The 22,628-nt window shown below is 39.4% G+C and overlaps 1 protein-coding gene across 2 annotated transcripts in view; it reads left to right on the forward strand.

The window, feature by feature from the left end:
• dlc1 (DLC1 Rho GTPase activating protein) overlaps positions 1-22,628 on the forward strand; it is a 459,645-nt gene that overhangs the window by 226,998 nt on the left and 210,019 nt on the right. For both annotated transcript variants that reach the window (XM_073064603.1, XM_073064602.1), the window contains exon 6: positions 21,113-21,146. In XM_073064603.1, the coding sequence (XP_072920704.1) occupies positions 21,113-21,146 (34 nt within the window). The remainder of the gene's footprint in view (positions 1-21,112; positions 21,147-22,628) is intronic.

The following is a 22,628-nucleotide window of genomic DNA, read 5'->3' on the forward strand; positions in this document are numbered from 1 at the left end:
TACCCCTCATAATTTTGTATACTACTATCAAATCTCCCCTCAATTTTCTACATTTAGGGAATTAAGTCATAACCTATTCAACCTTTCCCTACAATTCAGGTCCTCAAGTCCTGGCAAAATCTTTGTAAATTTTCTCTGCACTCTTTCAACCTTGTTTACATCTTTCCTTCAGCTAGGTGACCAAAACTGCACACAATACTCCAAATTAGGCCTCAAAATCATCTTATACTATTTCAACATAACATTCCAACTCCAGTCTCAATACATTGATTTATGAAGGCCAATGTGCCAAATGATTTCTTTATGAGCCTATCTACTTGTAATGCCACTTCCAATGAATTATGGATCTGTATTCCCAGATCCCTCTGTTCTATCACACTCCTCAGTGCCCTTCCGTTCACTGTGTAAGACTTTTCCTGGTTAGTCCTCCCAAAGTGCAACTTTTCACACTTGTCTGTATTAAATTCCACCTACCATTGTTCACCTATTTTTCCAGCTGGTCCAGATCCCGCAGCAAGCTTTGATAGTCTTCCTCTCTATCCACCATACCCCCAATCTTGGTGTTATCCACAAATTTGCTGATCTGGTTTACCACATTATCGTCCAGAACATTGATATGGATAACAAACAACAATGAAACCAGCACTGATCACAGTGGCACACCATTACTCACAGGACTCCAGTCAGAGAGGCAACCATCTACAACTAATCTCTGGTTTATATCACGAAGCCAATGTCTAATTCAGTTTACTACCTCATATTGAATGACAAGCTGCTGAAACTTCTTGTCCAAGCTCCCATGCTGGACTTACTGTTCTTGCCCAAGCCATCTGAGCCAATGGCAGACCACTCCAACATTGATATAATGGCAGCTCTGCCCTGCAAGATGTCGCTCTCTCACTTGCCACTTCTTGTCCTTCTTAGTGATGGAAAGTACCAGTCTGAAATGTGTAGTCAGAGTAGACTAGGTGAATAAACAGTGAAATTTGTAGGTGGTGCATTCTGCTGCTACTCTGCACTAGTGTTGGAAGAAAGGTTTTGCCCTCACAACTCCAGGGTCAGCAACAGTCATTAGCCTAAACCATCAGGCCCCTGAGTCAATTTGGGTAACTTCATTTACCACAACTCTGAACAAGCTCTACAAATTAGACTTCCTTTCAAAGACTCTTTACAACTCGTGTTCTCAGTTTTTTTTGCTTCAATGATTTGTCTGATTTTGCACAGTAGTTGTTTGTCAACCTTTTTTATGTATGTAGTTTTTTGTAAGTACTGTTGTACTTCCTTATTTGTTAATGCCTATGTAAATGAATCTCAAGGTAGTATATGGTATCATTTATATACTTTGATAATACATTTTACTTTGACTTTGATGCTCTTTATCAACTACAGCTGAGCATTCAATAATATCACCTATTCAAAACCTACTCATTTGCACAGTTTGTTGTCTTTTGCACAATGGTTGAAGCAGTTGGAGCAGTCTTTCATTGATTCTATTATGGTCATTATTCTATTATGGATTTATTGAGTATGCCCATAAGAAAATGAATTTCAGGGTTGTAGATGGTGACAGTTATATACTTACATACTTGGATAATAAATTTACTTTGATTTGAATGGCAGATTCAAATGTACCAATCATCCCCAGGCAACTTTCTACATCATTAGTCTAGATTGGCTAGAGGCACAATGCCTTCTGGAGTGCAAGCTTTCAGTACTACAGCCAAGCACCCATAGCCTCCCATGGTACTCTCAACTACTTCTTAATATCTCATGGATTGAACTGACTGGCCAAGTACTTACTTCTATGATTGTGGTGATTGCAAGTGAAATCCAAGATGGATTATCTATTCATCTCTTTTGCTTGAGGATGCCTCTGCCTTGTCTTTATCATTCATAAACTAGGCCTCACATATATTGAGGGTGGGGAATATTCCATCAAGGTCAAGGTCAAGTTTATTGTTATATGCACAGGTAAATGCATGCCCTGGTGCAATAAACTAGAATAAAATATATCAAAATCCATTTTAGTGCAAAGTGATTAAAGCGATTATAGTGTTGCTAGGCAGCAGTGATTAGGATCTTACTGGTTGGTTCAAGAACCGAATGGTTGAAGGGAAGTTGCTGTTTTTGAACCTGGTGGTGTTGGACTTCAGGTTTCTGTACCTCCTCCTCAATGATGGCCACAAGAAGATACCAAGGCCCAGTTGGTGGAGATCTTTAATGATAGATGTTGCCTTCTTGAGGCAGCACCTCATGCAGATGCTGGAGAAATATATGCCCATGATGCATTGGGCTGAGCCACCTCCCTGCTGCAGCTAATTGTGTTCCTGCATATTCAGATTTATGTATTGGCACACAATGTAACATTCAGGATATTTTTAACAGTGCAGCTTTCCTTGTGATTACAAAGGAAATGGTTATTGACTTCAGGAGAACTTACACCACTCACACCCCTCATTACATCGGTGGCTCAGCAGTGGAAACTGTGAGCAGTTTCAAACTCCAGGCCGTGTACATCTGGCACAAGCTCTCACGATCCCAGAACATATTTTACACAAGCAGGAGAGTTCACCAACACCTTTATTTTCTGAGGAGGCTGAAGAGAGGTAGTCGATGCACATCTATACGCAATTCCTTCTGCAGATGTGCGGTAGAGAGCATCCTAACACGCTGCGTCAGTGCATGGCACGGAAACTGCACTGATGGATAGGAAGGCTCTACAACAGGTACTCAAACCTGCCCAAAGCATCAGCCATTAGGGACATACAGCATATAATGAAAGGTTCCAGAAAAAGGCCAGTAACTTCATGAAGGATCCCACCCACCCTGCTCATGGGTTGTTTGTCCCACTCCCATCGTGGAGGAGGCTATGTAGCATCCACGCCAGGACCATCAGACTCAAAAACAGTTACTTCCCTAAACAGTAAGACTGATCAACACCTCCACCCAGTAACCCATGACTATTAATTTATCATTTCCTGTCAGAGTCAGCTGATGTACAGTCATTCCCGTGCCTAGAGTCATTTTATGGACATAAAATTGTTCTATGTCTATAAGCTATGTATTTATATTTATTGTTTTATTTTAATTATTGGTTTCTTTATCTTATTGTGTTTTTTTTATGTGCATTGCATCCAGAGTAACAATTATTTTGTTCTCCTTTATACTTGTAAACTGGAAATTACATTAAACAATCTTAAAATTTTTATGTGCTGGACCCTGTACATGACTTTACCATATGTTAAAGTCCAGGAATTTACTGCCAATCAGCAAGATACACTGGTGTACGGTTGCCATTCTTCCGCTTTCTGAAGTCAAGTCAGCTCTTTAGTTATGCTGAAAATGAGCAAGAGGTTATTTTTACAGCATCCTCAATCAGGTGTCCTTTCTTGCTCCCGCATGTTAATTTATCACTGCCTGTTATTCAGTCAGCAAATTTGTATATGGCTTTGGAGCTGTGCTTAGCCACATAGTCATGTGTATGGAGAGAGTAGAGCAGAAGGCTAAACATGCAGAATTGAGATATGCCTCTACTGATGGTCAGCAAGGAGGAGATGTTTTTACAAGTCCTCATTGATTAAGGTCTACCAATGAGAAAGATGAGTATACCGTTCCAGAGGGAGGTAGAGAGCACTTTTCCCAACCAGATGTGGTGGTGCTGTAGAATTTTGATCTCTTGGATATGTTATGGGATTGCTTTGTGTTTTGGGGATTGTATGTTAAATACCAGCTCGGGAGAATATCTCCATCCCCAGACAGAAACACAATGGCAAATTCAGAAATCCAGATTTTACTGAATAGATTCCAGAGATTCTAGAGGAACCAGCCAGAGAGCTGTTCCACTTAGCAGATGAATTTTATAATGTGACACAGTGGAGGCAGGAAGATTTGTAAGATCAGGAGAGATGTAAACAGCCTGTGGTTTAGAAACCATCATCCATCTAACACTTTGACATAAAGCCAAAATGACCGCTTCCATGTCCAAATTAAAATCATAGGCTTAAAACATTTTCCCACACTGTAAAGCTGAGAGCATTGGGAACTCTGTCTGGTTAAGAGCCATTTCCTTAAACATGCCCCTTATGATAGTTACAGTAACAACAATAGATATTTTCGGATAAATTCTCTGGAAACTGATACATCCATCTGGTTAGGTGCAGATACTGAACATGCAGCTGCAGCAGTGAATGAGCTACACATGGGCTTTGCACTGGTGATGGAAACCATATCTGTCAAAATAATTTTCTGTATGTCAGCATTTTGTTTTGTAATATTCCCACCATTAACATTTGTGGTCCACAGGAATGCATAAGGTTTATCATGGTTTTCTGAAAACAAAATTCAGCTTTGGGGAGGACAGATGACTCTCTGAAGAAATGAGATTGTACAGTCATAATAAGATCTTCAAAAAATGTATATGCATTTTAAAATGCTAGAACAGAAAAAGAGAACAATAGAGAACAAGTTAATGTTTCAACTTCAGGTTTTTTCTTCTACTTCCAGATTTCTAGTTTTCATATTCCTGTACAATATCTTCTAAATGCACAACAGTAAATTTTGAACTTTACTGTTCTAATCTAACCATTCCAAGAAAACAATGGATTTTTGATTGCATATATTCAACCTGTGCTATTTCTCTTCTTAAGAAATCTTTAATTACTTATCTTGCTTCAAAATGTGACTTACTGATATGGAAGAAAAAATTGACTTCTATGATTTTATTGAAAATTGACCACTAATATAAGTTAATGCTTTTGTTAAAATAGCAACAAAGGAATTAAATTGAAATACACTATTATAGACTTACATTAGAGTATTTCAGTTTAACCCCTTTGATGCTATTTTAACAAAAGCATTAACATTTATTAGTGGCAAATTCCATTCAGAAGTTTGCAGAGGTGGGCAAATTAAAGAAGATAATCAAATCTGTACCATTAGACAGCAATTGTTAATGAGATTTTTTAACAGAGTAAAGGCTTTTAAGGAATAGCATTTTGTCTTTGACCAGTGGTGAAGCTTATCGAGTGCAGGAGGTAAATCCCATCTTATTGCTTCAGCAGTAAAAAATGTTAAATTGCTTCCTGAGAACACAGTTCACACACAACATATGGAAAGGATTAAATAGTCTCAGTAATTAATTCACAACTGGAGTCTTGTGGCAAAGTTTTACTTCTATCAATATCATAGGTTGGAGGTTTAATGGCACATTATTCTAATTTTAAGAATACAAATTCAATAGCAAAATAATTTTAGGTAAAGAACAAAATAATGGCTTGCAGCCACCTTGGGATATATGGCCATTTAAAGGTGCACTTAAATGTATATTATGCATTATGATAAGTAAGAGTACTAGCAACCATGAAGTCTTAATTAGAACTTTGCCTAAATTCAACTTTCCTTTTGCTCCCTATAACCCTTGATTACCCTATCAACTAAATTTCTTATTCTTTAATGTATTCGGTGACTCAACTTTCACAACTCTCATGGTTGCTGTTCTTTGATTCAGGGACTCATTCATGGTGATATTCTGAATTTCTTCCTATGAAGCCTAAAGGTTTGACCTGGTCTGACTAAAGGTTTGATTCAGTTGTAATCGACCAGGGCAACAATGGAACTGGACAATTGTTTTGATGGAGGGAAGAAATCATTCTGGGTTCTCGCTCATGTTGCAGAGAGCTTGGTTGAACATGGAATCGTTAAGAAATATGATGCCCTCGAAAGTGCTAAGGTTCATGTGTGTAATGTGATCATTTGAATTCAAACTTAGGCCTTCCCTAATTTAAAACCCCAATATGGCGTGGTGAATCTCAGCCTTGGCTACAGGGATATCTGTCTTCAATTTATGGCCACGTTTTGATAGTTCACTCTGCAATATCATGATTGCCTTCAGTAAACTACCCAACTATAATAAATGTAATGAGGCCTCAGTTTGTCATGTGAGTGATTGGCGTATTCAATGGACAACTCTTAATGCCTTAAAGTGGATAAGTTGAATTAGATCGATTCATGAGGCTACATCCTAAAAATGTAGGAGAATTTTTAAAATCATATGAGCTTTTACCATGCCTTATACTACCTCTGGAAATTGCAAGTGTTTTAAGGTCTCTAAAATACTTTATTTTAAGGTGATTGGAGGAAAGTATAGAGGGTGTCAGAGGTAGGTTTTTCTTTATACAGAGAGTAATGGGTGCATAAAACACACTACCAGGGGTAGTGGTAGAGACTAATACATTAGGGAAGTTTAAGAGATTTTCAGAAATGTAAAAAGATAAAAGAAAAATGGAGTGCCATTTGGGAGAAGAGGATTAAAATGATCTTGAAGTAGGTTAAAATGTTGCCACAACATCATGGCCAAAGGCCTGTACCTCAAAAGATGTAATCTAATGCCAGCAACAAGATTGTAAATGAAGTAGATTAAAGATGCAGGTAAACAATTTTCAACAAAATAGTTGGAAAGAGCAGGACTATCAAAAACACAAAACTCAAATTTCCCCCGGCCTTTACAATCTGCGCTCTTGGTATCAATTTTAGCGGTCTCCCTATAAACCAATGTTGTTCATGGCAAACTGTTTTTATTATTCACCTTTTCCACTGCTGTTATTTCAGTCAGAATTACCACTTGATTTGTCAACCAACTTGGTTTTGTTGGTTGGTCAGAATATACTATTGGCTTCAACACAGCAGTTAACTTTTAACATTCTGTTAAGGTCGGATGGCATGATTGGGAATTTTCTTAAATTACTCGGGTAGGATTTAGATTTTGGTTTGTTCACTGACAGATATGAGACTATTATTTGCTGTTGGTTCACCCAGCTGCTAATGCTCCTGAGCCTATTTAGGACATAGAACCAAGAGCAAATGTCATTCCTCATCTTCTGGCACAAAAATGTAAACAATATGGAGAAAGTTGTACTATCATTTTGTTTACAGTATTTAAAACTGATGAGATCATTGGTCCAGAACTGGCTCTGTTTCACAGAAACACTGTCTAGCTCTGTTGGCTTGATAAACAGTAACTTCATTTGGGTTGTTTTTTAATGAACTGGCCACGAGAACCCAAATGGAATTCAGTGTATATAAATTTGTTTTTATTATGCTTGTGAAGAATTTACTTTATCGGTCACTGCCAGGTCAGGCAAATTTACAACTTATTTTGTGAACCTTTCAAGATAATCCTTTTGGGAATTTTGTGACAGTTGACTAGCCTCTGATGTAAGCAAAGGTTGTAAAATTACAGGTATGATTAATTAATACAGCTGATTAATTGATTGTCTCTTGAATATGTGTACTGTATGTACAAAGACCATATACTGCATCAATTTTACATGCCAGCAGTGATCCCTGAAGTAAAATGTCATCTGCCTTTATCAAAGTGTTTTATAGTAATGTGCTTGCTCAACTCCCCTGTACATGCCAGAGTATTTGCAAATGTTGGATAAAGCAGAGGAATTCTTAATTTGTGATAATCCTTGCAATATTTCAGAGATAGGTATTTTAATTAATTTAAAACATGTTGGATATCTCAATGAAATGATAGTATGAATTGAATTCATTTGCTATTTTCAAACTTTTTCATCTTGTACTTGCATGGTTTCTCAACTCAACTCATCAAATTAAAATATAATTTCTTAACATTCCTGAAAATTTTTACCCCAAAGTGCATCAGTGAACTATACAAACTACAGCCATGCATCATGAGATGCTCGATGTAACTAGAGGGATTGCAGGTTTCCGAATGCGAATGAGAGACAGTAATTCCATTCAAATGTCTTAAGGAAAGCACATTCAAATTCATCATTACCTGAGCATCTGAGCATGCAGTTGGGTATTATCTGGTTGGCAGTTACAGTGCTTTTATTCTATGATCCTCGTATCCCTATCACTGAATTCTGCACAAAACTAATCTAATGGGAGACAAGAAGTTCTCCCTGACCATCTGGTTCTTGACCCCAACTTGCAACTCAATCTCAAGAGCACATTGTGCGTTTAACAGAAGTCACATGTTAGAAATCCAATTGCATAATCATTTTGTTTTCTTTCTGGAGTGAAGATTTTCCTTGACTCTAAATTCCCACCACTTAAAAAGACAGTCTCACCTTCCCAACCATACCTTCACCATCAATTTGTACCAGACTCCACCAAGCCATCACCCACCTCACCAGTCCTACAACCATCACCACGAGCCAAATCTGTGCTCTGATCCCCTAAAATTTCCACACAACTGGCTTGCGGCCACCAAACTCACAGCCCCAGCTTCTACCTCCAGAAAAGTTACCAGCCAGCTCTGACAATGTCAAATTTGCTGCATCTAGTCACTTGTGCTAATGGCAGGGGAACTATTCATCAGAGTAATACTGGCTCACTAATGAGCACATAGCTCATGATCATGCAGGCTGAGCTCAGCTAAGGAGCTGTGGGACAAGGGGAAGGGGAAGAATAGAAGAAGAGAAGAGGATATAGGAAATAAAAAGGGGGACACAAGAGGTACTGCAGATGCTGGAAATCTGCAGCAATACACACCATGTGCTGGAGGAGCTCAGCAGGTCAGACAGTATCTATGGATGGAAATAAATAGTCGACACTTCAGGGCGAGACCCTTCATCAGGACTGTCTCGGCACAAAACATCAACTTTTTGTTGCCATCCTTAGATGCTACCTGTCCTGCCAAGCTCCACCAGCGCATTGTGTGTAATGCAACATGGGGAGCACCTTTCGTGCTAAGCATTAGAGAACAAATTATCACAATAAATTCTCAATCAACGCATTCCTAATTCCTAGTCCAGAACTGCATAGATTTTACTTTGTTTCTTTTGCTGACTGCTACACTGTCCATTTGACTTCCATAGCAGAATAAAAATCAACATCAAATAAACATTCCAAACCATTTTAATATGATCAACTATGACAATAACTATATCTACCTTAAATGATGTGATTGACTCAGCTTTGGCAATTACTTGAGTTAATTGTGACTACTGACTTTAGAACTACTGGAATTGGTCAAAAGATATCCCAGCAATTACTGTTCAGGGTTATTAGGAATGGGCAATGTATATGCCAGTGCCAACATCACATACATCCCAAGTCTTTGGCAATGTTCTGGCACAATAAGAAACAGCTACAAAAGGATCAAATGGACAAATTCTATCGTCTTCTGAAGTGCTTCTCACTATCTCATTTTGTTCAGGAGAGAAACATGCTGAAGTGCAATGTGTAGATCTTATTACAATGAATGTAAATATAATGATTTCCTGGATGGAGGCTTGTTCAATCATTTCTGTTTAGAGTGAAACACGGTTCTGTAGGTCTGGAGTCAGGTATGAATTGGACATTTCTAACTCTGGAGTTCAGCTCTCAAATTGATCATAACAGGATTGAGACAGTTCCATGGCATAGGTTTACCTTTGTGGCCAGTTAACAAGTTGTTGTTGTTTCTTTCCACGCCTTGTGGTGTATCAGGCGGCAGCCATGCTGTTTCTTTAGCATTTGTCTGCTTTTTACAAGGCCGAGTTGCTAGCTCGATGCTCAGCCCAGCATGGATGGAAAGCAGGCAAACAGCCAGCAGAATTCGAACCCAAGACCGTACACCTCAAAGTCCAGTGCGGATGCCAATACACCACCAGCCAGCTTAACAAGTAGACCAAATTATGTTTATCTCCGAAAGCCATTTTTCAGTAGTTACTGACAGATTAAAGAGATTTGCCTAGAAGTCTGAGTGGAAAATCCTGCAAAAAAGTCTCAACTTGTGAAAACCTATATCTTATCAAAAGGTTTGATTTGCAGAGCCAACATGAAGTTAAATTTTACAGTATGTAAACATCACCACTTTCTTTGATTTGAAAGAGTAGGAAAATTGCACCAAAATCAGGTTGAACATTCCCTTCCTATAACAGCAAGAGAAGCTGAAGAATGATAGAAAATCAGTAATATGCATGCAGCACCTACAGCAGCCAACAAAAATCATCTGTGTTTTGCTGTTATCGGTTCTGCCCAGGTTCAGGTGTAAACTATCCTTTTTGTGTAGTACATTCCTTCCCCAGAAGAGATCCCATTGATCCACAATTTTGAAACCCTGCCTTCTGCACCAATTCTTCAGCCACGCAAAGATCTGCCGTATCATTCTATTCTTACGCCATGGTGTGTGGCACAGGTAGCATTTCAGAGACTACTCCCATTGAGGTCCTGCTTTCAGCTTCCTGCCTAGTTCCCTGTTCTCTCTTCAGAACCTCATCCCTATGTCATTGGTACCGATATATACAGGTACAACTTTTGGCTGCTCATCCTCCCCGTTAAGAATGCTGTGGACCCAATCTGAATTATCCCTGACCCTGGCATCTGGGAGGCAACATACCATCCTGTCCTCTTCTCCTCTTTCCTTTCCGGGCCACAGAGAAAAACTCAGTGCCAGAGAACTGATCATTGTGGCTTCCCTCTGGTAGGACATCTACCTAAAGAGTATACAAAGAGGTATACTTGTTGGTGAGGGGAACTGTCACAGGGATACTCTACAAAGTTCAAAATTCAAAGTAAGTTTACTATAAAAGAATGTGTATCACCATATACTACCCTGATTCATTTCCTTGCAGAACAAAAAATACAATAGAATCAATGAAAAAAATACACAAAGAATGACAGCCTATGTGCAAAAGAAGACAAACTGCAAATACAAACAAATGAACAACCAACCAAACAAATAATATAGGTAGACAACACTGACAACATTGATAGTAGGGTCCTTGAAAGTGAATCCATACATAGGTTGTGGAATCAGTTCAGTGTTGAAATGAGTGAAATTATCCATGCTGGTTCAGGACCATGATGGCTGGAGAGTAATAACTGTTCCTGAACCTGGTGTTGTAGGATCTAAAGCTCCTGCACCTCTTTCTCAATGGCAGCAAAGAGAAGAGAGCATGGCCTGAATGGTGGGAGTCTTTGCTGCTAGACGTTGCGTTCTTGTGGCAGTGCATCTTGCACATGAGCTCGGTGATGAGAGGGCATTTCCTCTGAAGGACTGTGCTGTATCCACTAACTTGTAGGTTTTTCCATTCTTGGGCGTTGGTGTTTCCAAACCAAGCTGTGATGCAACCAGTCAGGATACTCTTCCCAATGTTCCCTCTAATTTTTTTTACAGCTGCGTGGACCAACCATTGCTCTGCGCAGGAAATTTGTACATGACCTGAAAACTGCACAGCACTTCAAATGTCTTTTTGTAATATGCATACAATGAATATTTAAAATGAAAATTCAAAACTCACATACATTTGATTTTATTTATTAATTGAAGGGTATAATGACATACAGTACAACAAAGAAAATCTTCCACATTTCATAAACTCTTTCTCTTCTGTCTTTATTCCAGCTGTGTGACAACAAAGGTTGTGTGTGTAGAGTATTTTAGTTACTCCATGGCCAAGCACCCATGCAGGGAAAAGCTGCAGGGCTTACAGGGAGCTTACAAGGAAAAGTGCCCAAAGTTTGTTGAGTTTCAGATGACATGCCGAATCTGCGTAAACCTTAAGAAAGTAAAGGCACTCCTATGCCTTCCTTGAAATGGCACTTCAAGCCCTCTGTTGCTCATCCCACAACAGATCCCCCGCCAAGGAGTTTAAAGCTACAGATCCTCTCCATGGGCCTTCAGTTTCTTCCTCTTGTTGTAAATAATCAGCTCTGGTCTTCCTGATGTTGAGTGACGGGTTGTTGTTGTGGAACCATACAGCCGGATTTTCGATTTCCTTCCTATACATCACCACCTTTGATTTAGTCGGCAACAGTGGTGTTGTCAGTCAAAGTGAGCGTAAAAGGCACTGAACTCATCTGGGAGCAAAATCTTGCTGTTGCTTGGCTTTACAATGTAGGAGGTGATAGCATCAAGCCCTGCCACAGCTGTCAAGCATCCTTCTGTGATTCAAGTTTGGTCTGGAATTGCCACCTAGCATTTAGGTTGGCTTTCCGGAGGTCATATCTGGACCTCTTGTACTTACCTGGGTCGCTAGCCATGAATGCTGCTGATCTAGGCCTCAGCAGGTTCCAGATCTCTTGGTTCATCCAGGGCTTTGGTTAGAAGGACTCTGAATGATTTTGTGAGGACACATTCATGCATGAATGTCTTTATAAATATGGATAGGCACTACCTGCCTATTCCCTTTCCCCCTAACAATCACCCAGCCACCTGCTTCCTGCAACTTAGATATAACTGCCTCCCTACACCTTCTCTTTATCACTTCAGCATTCTCCCAAATGACTCATAGGCTATCCAGCTCCAACTCCAGTTCCCTAACACGCTCTGTAAGTAGCTGAAGCTAGGTGCGCTTCTCACAGATACAGTATAGCAATCAGGGAGACTGGAGGTCCCCCAGATCTTCCACGTTCTCACTACTCTAGCTAGACACTAATAAAGAAATAGAAACTTGACAGAAACCTCAACCTCAACATAGCCTCAGCTTCTTGCCAAATCCTCAGTTACCCATTCTAACTCTATGGCTGCACCCACAATGTCCGCTCCACTTAAACCATACTACTTTTTATTTCCCCTGCCAATTGCCAAATAACCCAAGTGATCTTGGCCCCAGTCGCTTTTTAAATCTGGCACGACTCACTGCAAGTAACAGCTCCTATAATCAAGTTCTTGAATAGAATAGAAATCGAGGCCTACAGGCCTAATGTAGGCAAATGGGATTAGCGACATATGGTCTGAAAGAGCCATTTCTGTGTGGTTATGATTCTATGAACAGTCTTGAGGAGCTCCATCAAGCATTTCTTAGCAGATTCAAATCCCCTTAAATAAATACCATCTCAAAATTAATTCTGATCACAGTGGATGAACAGGAGTAGAATCTGACAGTAGATAGTAAAAGTGGCCTGTCTCTCCTGCACCATTTTATACCATCTGCAGGCACATGACATTGTCTGTTTAGCACTCCTATTTCATATCACTATTGTTCAAAGCATTGCATTGCCCACTACACAACTGCATTGTCTTCCTGGTGTGAAATATGGTGTTAAAAAACTTCTAAAAACATCAAACACTACTTTAGTTATCACACAAATTATGTTTTCCTTTGTTTTCACCACATAGTAACTTTTGCATTTTAAAAGAACTCGGGCATAGTTTTCGGAAGTGCCAAGTCTGTCTGTTTATGTCCTCAAACCAAGCATACTTCCTTCTATTATTACACTTACAGAGTTTCCAAAGTTATTTTTGTCTCCTGTCTCTTATCAATAATGTCTGTTGAAATAGAATTATTGTATGTCCCAGCACATCATTTAAGTTTCTCAATAAGAAATGATCATATTCAGGAAGGATTTTCTCTGAAAAATATTTAAATAACAATGAAGTATTTTTGTATAGCACATTCTTCAAACAACACACTTTTAGGAGGAAAAGGCCTTAATTTCCTAAGTAATAAATAATCACTAATTTTGACAATGAATATGTATTTATTTACATGGGCCCATGATTGTAATATCCATGATCAATAACTACATGATTTTTTGCACCTAGGTTGGAGTACAGACAAGTCCCCAGTCAGTGCCATGCAAGCATTCAATCCAACATTCAAATATAAATATTTATTTGACAGATGCTCCTTCCCTCGATGCTAATCGAATGATGTGTGTGTGCATAAGCATTTGAAAGTTAGGCAAGTTTGCTCTTATTTTAAAGTATTATTTAGCTTTCCTGTTTACACCAACTAAATGCAATAATGAACATTAGGCCTTGAATTGGTTCATACATAACATCTTATAATAAATTACCTCTAAAATTTGCAGAGGATCAGATGGAAGTTAAGAAAATTGTTATCAGGTAAATTTAGCCATTGTTGTTTCCAGGCTAGAGGCTCCATGTCTAATTGTTTCTAAAGCAATGCTCAAAATGGTCAATGGAATTTGCTCCTTAGGCATCAGTGTGTTAGGCACAATGTGTGCATTGATCAGAGTAATGACATTGTTCACCAGCCAGTTGTTGGCAACTCCCGCACATATGCCTAGGAGTGTGGTTGGGAGTTTGCTGTTTTGGATTGGGAATGTGATGCTGTTTGGGAATAATAACCGCAGCATGAAAAGAGCCTAAAAATTGAAACATGGAAGGCCAGTCAGCTTTTTGTGTCTGCTTCATTATTCATTAAGTTCAAGGGCAATCCTTCCCATCAGCACCATTTCCATATATTATTGCCCTTTGATCCATTAAGTCCACACCATCCTTCTTACATACCTACACTATTCTGATTAACCTGCATTACACCCCTTGTCTTCTATGCCCTTACTGCATTAGCTCTTGAGTGCCCCAATATCTTTAAAGAAAAGCTCAAAAAATACAGTTTCTTTACTTCCTCTTCCCTGTGGCCATAAGAACTCATGGACAGGATAAGCATTAACCAACAGAAATAAATTTCAAAATCCAGTTGTTTAAAAGTCTTGGGCAATTATCTATATGGTCAAAGGGTCAGAATATGTTTTAGAACCCATGAACTTGTCACTGGGATCAACATTGTTACAGTTATATAGGACCCTGGTCAGACCCCACTTGGAGTACTGTGCTCAGTTCTGGTCAGCTCACTACAGGAAGGATGTGAAAACTATAGAAAGGGTGCGGAGGAGATTTACAAGGATGTTGCCTGGATTGGGGAGCATGCCTTATGAGAATAGGTTGAGTGAACTTGGCCTTTTCTTCTTGGAGCAACAGAGGGTGAGAGGTGACCTGATAGAGGTGTATAAGATGATGAGAGGCATTGATCGTGTGGATAGTCAGAGGCTTTTTCCCCAGGGCTGAAATGGCTAACACGAGAGGGCACAGTTTTAAGGTGCTTGGAAGCAGGTACAGAGGAGGTGTCGGGAAGTATTTCACACAGAGAGTGGTGAGTGCGTGGAATGGGCTGCCAACGATGGTGGTGGAGGCAGATACAATAGGGTCTTTTAAGAGACTCTTGGATAGGTACTTGGAGCTTAGAAAAACAGAGGGCTAGGGATAACCCTAGGGAATTTCTAAAGAAAATACATGTTCAGCACAGCATTGTGGGCCAAAGGGCCTGTATTATGCTCTAGGTTTTATATGCTTCTATTTTCCAAGTTCTTACAGCTTGACATACATTTTATGCTTTGAAAATGGGCAGTTTATATATTAATTTCCACCCCAAAATGCGGTATTATATTTCTAGCTTCAGAACTTTGTTACCAAAATCCTTATAAGGTTTACACTGAAGAATGAGCAACCAGAGGAAGTGGTTGAGGCAGATACTTTAGAGGACACTGGGACAGGTAGATGAATAGCAAAGGATTATGGGCCAGACATGACCATATGGAAGTAGCTGGAATGGGCATCTTAGTTGGCATGGACCCAATTGGGCTACTTCCATGCTGTATGACTTTAAAATTGTTCACCTATATACTTTACTTATCATTTATATTAAGCAGCATTGAAAACACTGAAAAGGCAGGTTCACTTCATTCAAACAGAAAAGTAGATGTCAGGGAATTAAAGAATTAAAGGTTGCCATATCTCAACACACATCACAATGTAAATGATTCCCTTCCCTGTGGCTTTGTAATCTTGTGGTTTTAAATAAAACTTTGTGGCACTTTAGTTTTAATCTGTACCAACGTGCAATTATGCAGACTTGTTTGGATTTAGTGCAAGTTCTTAGAGTGGCTATTCATAAACATCAAATTATGTTCAATGAGTTTCTGAGGGCAGGCTGAAGATGGACAGATTAAGAGTGAGACTATGTTCTTATCAGTGATGTGATCAGAGAGAACAGATTAATTCTTGCTCTCCCTCTCATTACTCAGAGTGTAACTTCTGATGGTTGTTCCTTTCAAGCCGTTTATCCCAGAGCACAAAGGGTACCCCTAAATTTGGAGAAGCCTAAGGTACCTTAATTAATGATTAACAGTTGTTAACAAGTATTTTCTTTTGCCAACTTTTTAAAATCGTGCCCTTCTTTTATCTGGTAAACAGAAAAGATTGTGTTGGTCATAGATTGTAAGGAGACAGTAGTCTGCTCATATAACTTGGAGCCACAGTGTGTTAGTATCAAATGAGACAGACGGCTTCACTGATACGAAAGGGCAAACCATTGTCTCGGCTGCAGTCATCTTCTCTTCACAATGATTTTGTAGAAATGTTAAGGGGCATAAAATCTCCACAGTAAGTCACTTTTATATAATGCTCCTGCTACATTGCATGCTGGGTTAATCTCACTTAATTGACTCTTTCCTGAATACATCCTATTTGTGTTCACTTGGAGCATTTGAGCAAATTGGCTGGTCATTGTGTGCCAAATCTTTGTTACAAATTATTGGGTTTTTTATTTACTGAGGACCAGGTGACAAATTAGTTAGTTTAGAACACTCAAGGCATTATTTCCATATGCTTTTGGGTTTGTTTCTTTAGTTTTTCTGAAGGAAGACTGCAGCCTCAGAATCTGTTCCCTCCCCTTAATAGATGTTAAGACTGATTCTTTTGTTTTGCTGGTGTCAGGCATTCAGACCAAGTCTTCGGAGGGTTTAATTCATCAGGAACCTAAAGGGGAATGGTATTGGATGAAATTGCAACAAGGACAAGTTTCCTGGCTAACTGCCAAAACTTACTATCTGATTCTGAACTGGGGTGAAAAAAGTGATATCCGTTTTATTATTGAAAAGCAACTGCCCAAGTGAACCTCTGATTCACCAGTAAGCAATAAACTGAGAGAATTGGGTTTATTATTGTCACATCTGCTGCAGTCACTTGGAAAGATCTTGTGGCACTGAAGCTGAGAGATGATGTGCAGGGGTGTCAAACTCATTTTAGGTCACGGGCCGGATTGAGCAAAATGCAGCTTCATGCGGGCCGGATCAGTCGGACGCGTGCCAACGCAGCTTTCGTTGCCTCCGTTTTTTCAGCCTGCTCTCATGTGTCTCAGTCTCTGCTATAACTACAAAGTGTTTCACTTTGCAAATTCCGTTTCTTATGAAGAAGACTGCCGAGCAAGACTGCTGAATAAACACTAAAAACCCTGAAAACCTGGTACCTGAATAAACTCAGCATTAGCCATATCATACGCCATAGGCGCTTCGATTACTGGGGCTAGCTTTAATAGTAATTAGATATTATCTCGCGGGCCAAAGATAATTCCACCGCGGGCCGGATTTGGCCCGCGGGCCTTGAGTTTGACATATATGATGTAGAGCTTGAGAAAATGGTGTTTATCAAATTGGACCAGGGAGGATGTGGTCTCTCTGAAGTCTCTTTGCAGATGGCATGCCACTTGAGGCCCATGTGGCAAGCCATGGCCATATGAAATCTGCATAATGAAGAGCCGCCAGTGCGGTTGCCACTGAGACACCTGTGGAACGAATATATCTGTAACTAAACGCTGGAGAGTGCACTCCTGTTAATTAGAGTGCACTTGGGGTTTTGTGAAGTGTCTGAACAGCTACAGTCAGTTCTGAAAGCATCCAGACTGGTCTTCTGATGGCAGCAGGTTGTTTAAATAGCAAGAAATGCAAAAGTTAATGTGCACTCCTAAACATGTTCTATTGTTCTATTGCAGTCTTATTGTGGAACTTCTACTCCAGTTTATATTGGTATGGACAGGAACTCAAGGTGTCAGACAACTGACGCTACTTGTTGCTAGGGAAAGAGCAAGTGGGCTCACATGCTGGGAAATGCCTGTCCAATATTTGCATCTGGCCCAACTTCACCTGTAGATGATCTTCAGTTCAATCTAGGGTCGAAGTTGGATTACACACTGCCTAAAATAACAGACAATTCACGATTCAAGCTCTAGGCTCAGTTGTCTTCTCTCCCACCTCCACTGTGCAACATGGGAAGTCGGCCATTGATTCAAGTGAAAAACCAATGCCATGGGCAGTAGGTGATGCCTCTGCTGAAAGGATCCTTGGTCAAAACCAGTTTTGGGTCAAACTGGCAGGGATCAAATCGTGAGAACAAGATTCATGCTTTACAGTTAGAAAACCAAGAACTTACCTTATGCTAATAGCTAAAATATAATTTAACATTAAATTCAGAGTAAACCGTTCTTGTTTTTAATATAGTCAAAGTAAAGAACACGATACTGGTAAAAACTGGTCTCAAATGAAAGTGGAAATTCAGTGTGAGTTAAAGGAACTGCTGATTTGTTATTATTTTTATGCTGCAATTTCACCCAGACCTTTAAGTTAAATGCTTCATCCTTAGGGTGAATCCATGTTTCTTTTCCCCTTGAACGTCAGTAGAAATTTTCATGGTTGTGGACAATAGTATTTTAAGCTATAACATTAGCTCCTACTTAAGAAAAGTGCAATGATAGACGTTTAAAAAGCTTTTCAAGTGGTTTTTTTGCTTCAATGATTCTATGTAAGAAAACTTTTATGTCACTGGTCTATATTCTTCTTCACCGTTATTGTGAAGGAATTGCACTGAAAACATTAACCTCAAATTTGGAAGAAATCTAGGCAATATAAACGTATACAGAATGTACTTTACTTCTTTTAAGCACCATCCAATTTAAAAAGCAAGATTGTGCAGCTAAAGGGCTTTTTAGGTAGGCATTTAAAACTTTAGCAGCATATAAGGACTCCCAGAGACAAAACCATTTTTTTTTAAATTTAGCTCCATTCAGAATGGGAGCAGATTACTCTTAATTATCTGGGCCCTCTATATTTGCAATGCTCCAATCCTTAGACCTGTGAAATCCAAATTAAACACATGTGGAGCATGGACACCAGAGACAGGACGGGTCATTTTGCCTTCATGCTGGATCGCGGTTGCCAGGAGAAATGCAGTGAGTTCAAAAGCGCACGGCAGCATGTGACCAGCCATTGCCTTTGATGCCAGGGGCTTTGTTGTTCCTCTGTATTAGCTTATTCTGCTCAGTACCTGAAGGGATGTAAAAGATTTGGCCATCTTACTGATCTGCACAGAGCTTGGCTGCAGCAAGCATTGTTTTCTAAATCATAAGTTACTTTTTGATGAAAATGGATATTCATCATCTCCATAATTTAATATTTCAGAGAGAACTGATGGTTCCCCCCTCCTAAAAAGTATCAAAATGATTCCTAAATATCTTATCTAAAATTCCATTAGGACAAGGGCAAGGATCAGCTTTACTGTCTATACATTTATACATATTAGGAATTTGTTGTGGTGCAACATTCAACACATAAAGAATTATATAAAAAATAATGTTAGAGGTTAAAGGACAAATATAGAATAAAAATGTTCATAAATACATAAATAGCAGCATGTATTTGCAAGATAACCAGCATTATAAAAAGGGGTTTTAGGAGTTTACCATGCAATAGTGATGAGAGTAATAGATAGAGGATGGTGGAGTGGGGGGTGGTGGCGAGGACTAACTACAAGGGTTGATCTGATTACCGTCCTGGGGGAATTCATTTTTAAGATGGTGTGATGTTTTAATAACCCTGTAGCGCTTTCCAGAATGTAGCCTCTGGATAAGGCAGTTTTCTGGGTGGGTGGTGTCCACAATGATCTTTCCTGCCTGCCTCTTTGTCCTGGACTCATATAAGTCCTGCAGTGACATATTGATCACTCATCATGTAAATTACCTTTTATTTGTTATGTTTTACTCCTGTGGTTTAATCCAAACAAAGAGATACAGATTAATATTCTATATTCTTAAGAGACACATATACTTTTATAGCATTACCTCTGAGGCATCTTCCCCTGAACTAACAAGCCCAAAATTCTCCTGATTTTCTCTCAAGCCACCAGTATTGGTAGTGGTCATGTGGCAATTCCTGTGGTTGAGTTTTTCTCATTGTTTGGTGAACAAATCTAGTCCCCATGGTATCCAGGGCATCCCCAAGGAGCAATGCCTCAAAAAGCCGGCATCTTCATTAAGGACCCCAATCACCCAGGACATGCCGCCTTCTCATTGCTTCCTGTGGTGAACTACATATACCTGTCTGGACACACCCCCCCGTTGACTGACCGTGGCTCCTCCCACAGACCCCGGTATAAAGGCGATTGGGGCCTGAGCCCTGCCCCTCAGTCTCCAGGATGTAGCATGGTGGTCAATTGCTGCTTGTTCTTTCTTCCAGTCAATAAAAGCCGATATCTCGCATCACGTCTCAGGGAGTAATTGATGGTGCATCACTTCCTCAGGAAGCAGATACAGGAACCTGAAGGCACACACTCAATGATTCAGGAACAGCTACTTCCCCAAGAATTTTATGCTAGTCCAGTAACATTGTCCTGAAATTTTTTTTAAAAAATGATCTATTTCCTTAGCTTGGGTAAGATTTCCAATGTCAACCACCCTCCTAACCTCTTTATTGTCAGAAGTCCAAAAATCTCTAAACTGTCTTCTCAGAGAGGCTCAAAAGTTTAGCAAATGGGATAGGTGTAGACAGGCATGGGTGCAGTAGGCCAAAGGACCAGCTTCTGTATTGTATGATTCTGACTTTGATGCCAGAAAGCAGCTTCACATCAACCTGCCACACGTCTTGGGGATGATGGTGGTATTCATGCATCTCACCATTTAGTTAAATCACCAATATGTATGGGGTTCTCTTGAACACCACTTGAAGGAGTTAATGCTTCCTTTTAAATTTGCAGCACATCTAATCTGTTAAAATTGTGCAGTCTGAAGTTAAATAACCTATAAATTGAACTCCTTTAACTATCTCTAGTATCACAGAAAATCCCATTCTTAGCATTATCATCACCTAAATTTTCTTGTACGTTGAAAGAAAACAAAGACAAAAAAAAAATCAACTTAAAATGTAGTCTGTGATGCACTCCATCACATATAAAGTCCACTATTTACACTGGATCATGAATGCCCCTCTCCCTAAGGTAAAAAATCTAGGTGAACGAACACCCCAGCTAGTCCCAGGTGCAGTCATCCTCTCTCCAATGGTGAGGTGAAGTGTCACTGAAACTTTACTCTACATAAGTAATAAACTTCAACATCAGAACTAGGCCAAATAGGGATTGTCTAATTGAGGTGCATCCAAATTATGCTTCATTCCATCTGTCTGTCTCCACAAGAGCATTGCAAATTCCATTCTAATAACCAACAGTCTGAGAATTGGCTTATTGTGCTAAATTATCTGCAGTAGTTTACAATGTTATTTATTACTTTATTTTAATATATTTTTGTAGGCAATGCCGATGATATCAGAAAAAGGAAAGGCTGGTGAGTAGATCTGTATCTTACTTTTGGAATTCATAATATTTCTTCAACACATTCTCTGGCCAGGACTTGTTTCTTAAGTAGATGATAAATAGGAAATGTAAAGTATGTGTTTTTTTTTTGTTGAATGATTGAAATTTAATTGCATTTTTCTTAACATTTCAACTTATTTCAAAATCCCATCCTGCGCACACATTCTGGAGCTTCCTTATTACATCTGTGGGCGCAGGAAAATGATCTTCATTGGCTAGTAATGGTTATGTCTCAGTGTGAATAGAACTGGCTCACTCCACTGTGTGGGAAAATTTTTCATTAAATTCTGTAAAAGTGTCCAAATTAACATGTGCGGAGTGTTTTGACTTGGTCAAGGATTCCAAGCGTGGACTTCAAAGAATGTGGCTTGGGTTCTTTATTCTCTACATGCAAATCTTTGATGCTTAAAGACGTATTCTTGGGTGCAGAGTTTAGTGAAGATTTACATTCTGACAGAGCTTTATAATTCATCAGTCACTGTGCCAAATTGCTGTGTGGGAAAGGATGTTGTTTTGTTTTGGAGGAACAAATGCCGCATTGCTAAGATGTCAGCGGGTAAATAGCAAAATCTGTATATCCTTGCATTTTTTATACTGCTGTTCTCCGACCTCCTTTTCATCAAGAATTTCCATACACATTGGCTGTTCACATCACAATCTGCCTTCTTGGAAATTTCCTAATGATTTTAGTTTACATGCTTTTGTTGCTGGTTTCAGTTATCTGATGGAAAATGTAGTCACTCAGATTTCATTTGTGTTTAAAGCCAGACAGACTCCTACTACAAATTAAAATATGGTGAGTGTGTTAACTGGGAGTAATGAGATTCATTTAACTACTTATAGTGCTACAAAATCAGGACAACCTGTCTTGAAACTTCCAGTGGCAGTACCTGAGATAATTTTGTGATGTCAATGTAATGCCTTTTGATATTAAGCTATTCTTGGATAATCACAAATTTTCATCCAGAGAATTTGTTGAAATTGTGCCTGGTATTTCTTCAGTCTTTGAGTTAAAAGCAGCCCAGTTTCAGGCCTCTATAGAAACCAAAAACCCAAACAAAACAACACCCAAGTGACCTTTCTTTCAGAAAACTTCATAGGCCCATCCCAAGGATGTGAACAAGCTGAGAATTCAGTCTTCTCTGTCTCCAGGCTCTCAGATCTGAATTATAATGAGTTGGTCTGTTTCCAGTGGTGATTCTAGGGAGCTCATTTTGTAATACTGTTTCTAATGTAAAAGAAACAATGTGAGATGTTAACAATGCCACACTGGTGCATAATTTTGTTGTAGACATTGAAGGGTGGTCACTGCTGTTCAATGATGGTGGCTAAAGCCCACAGTTGGCAGGCTAGAGGGAGTATTGCTAGGATCCAGCTACTTGTTTGATGACTCATTCTTTTTGAGCTCTATGCATCGCCAGCAAAGCCAGAATTTATTGTCCTTAAGAAGTTG

The sequence above is a fragment of the Hemitrygon akajei genome, chromosome 13 (genome assembly GCF_048418815.1).
Source record: "Hemitrygon akajei chromosome 13, sHemAka1.3, whole genome shotgun sequence".
Classification (NCBI taxonomy): domain Eukaryota; kingdom Metazoa; phylum Chordata; class Chondrichthyes; order Myliobatiformes; family Dasyatidae; genus Hemitrygon; species Hemitrygon akajei.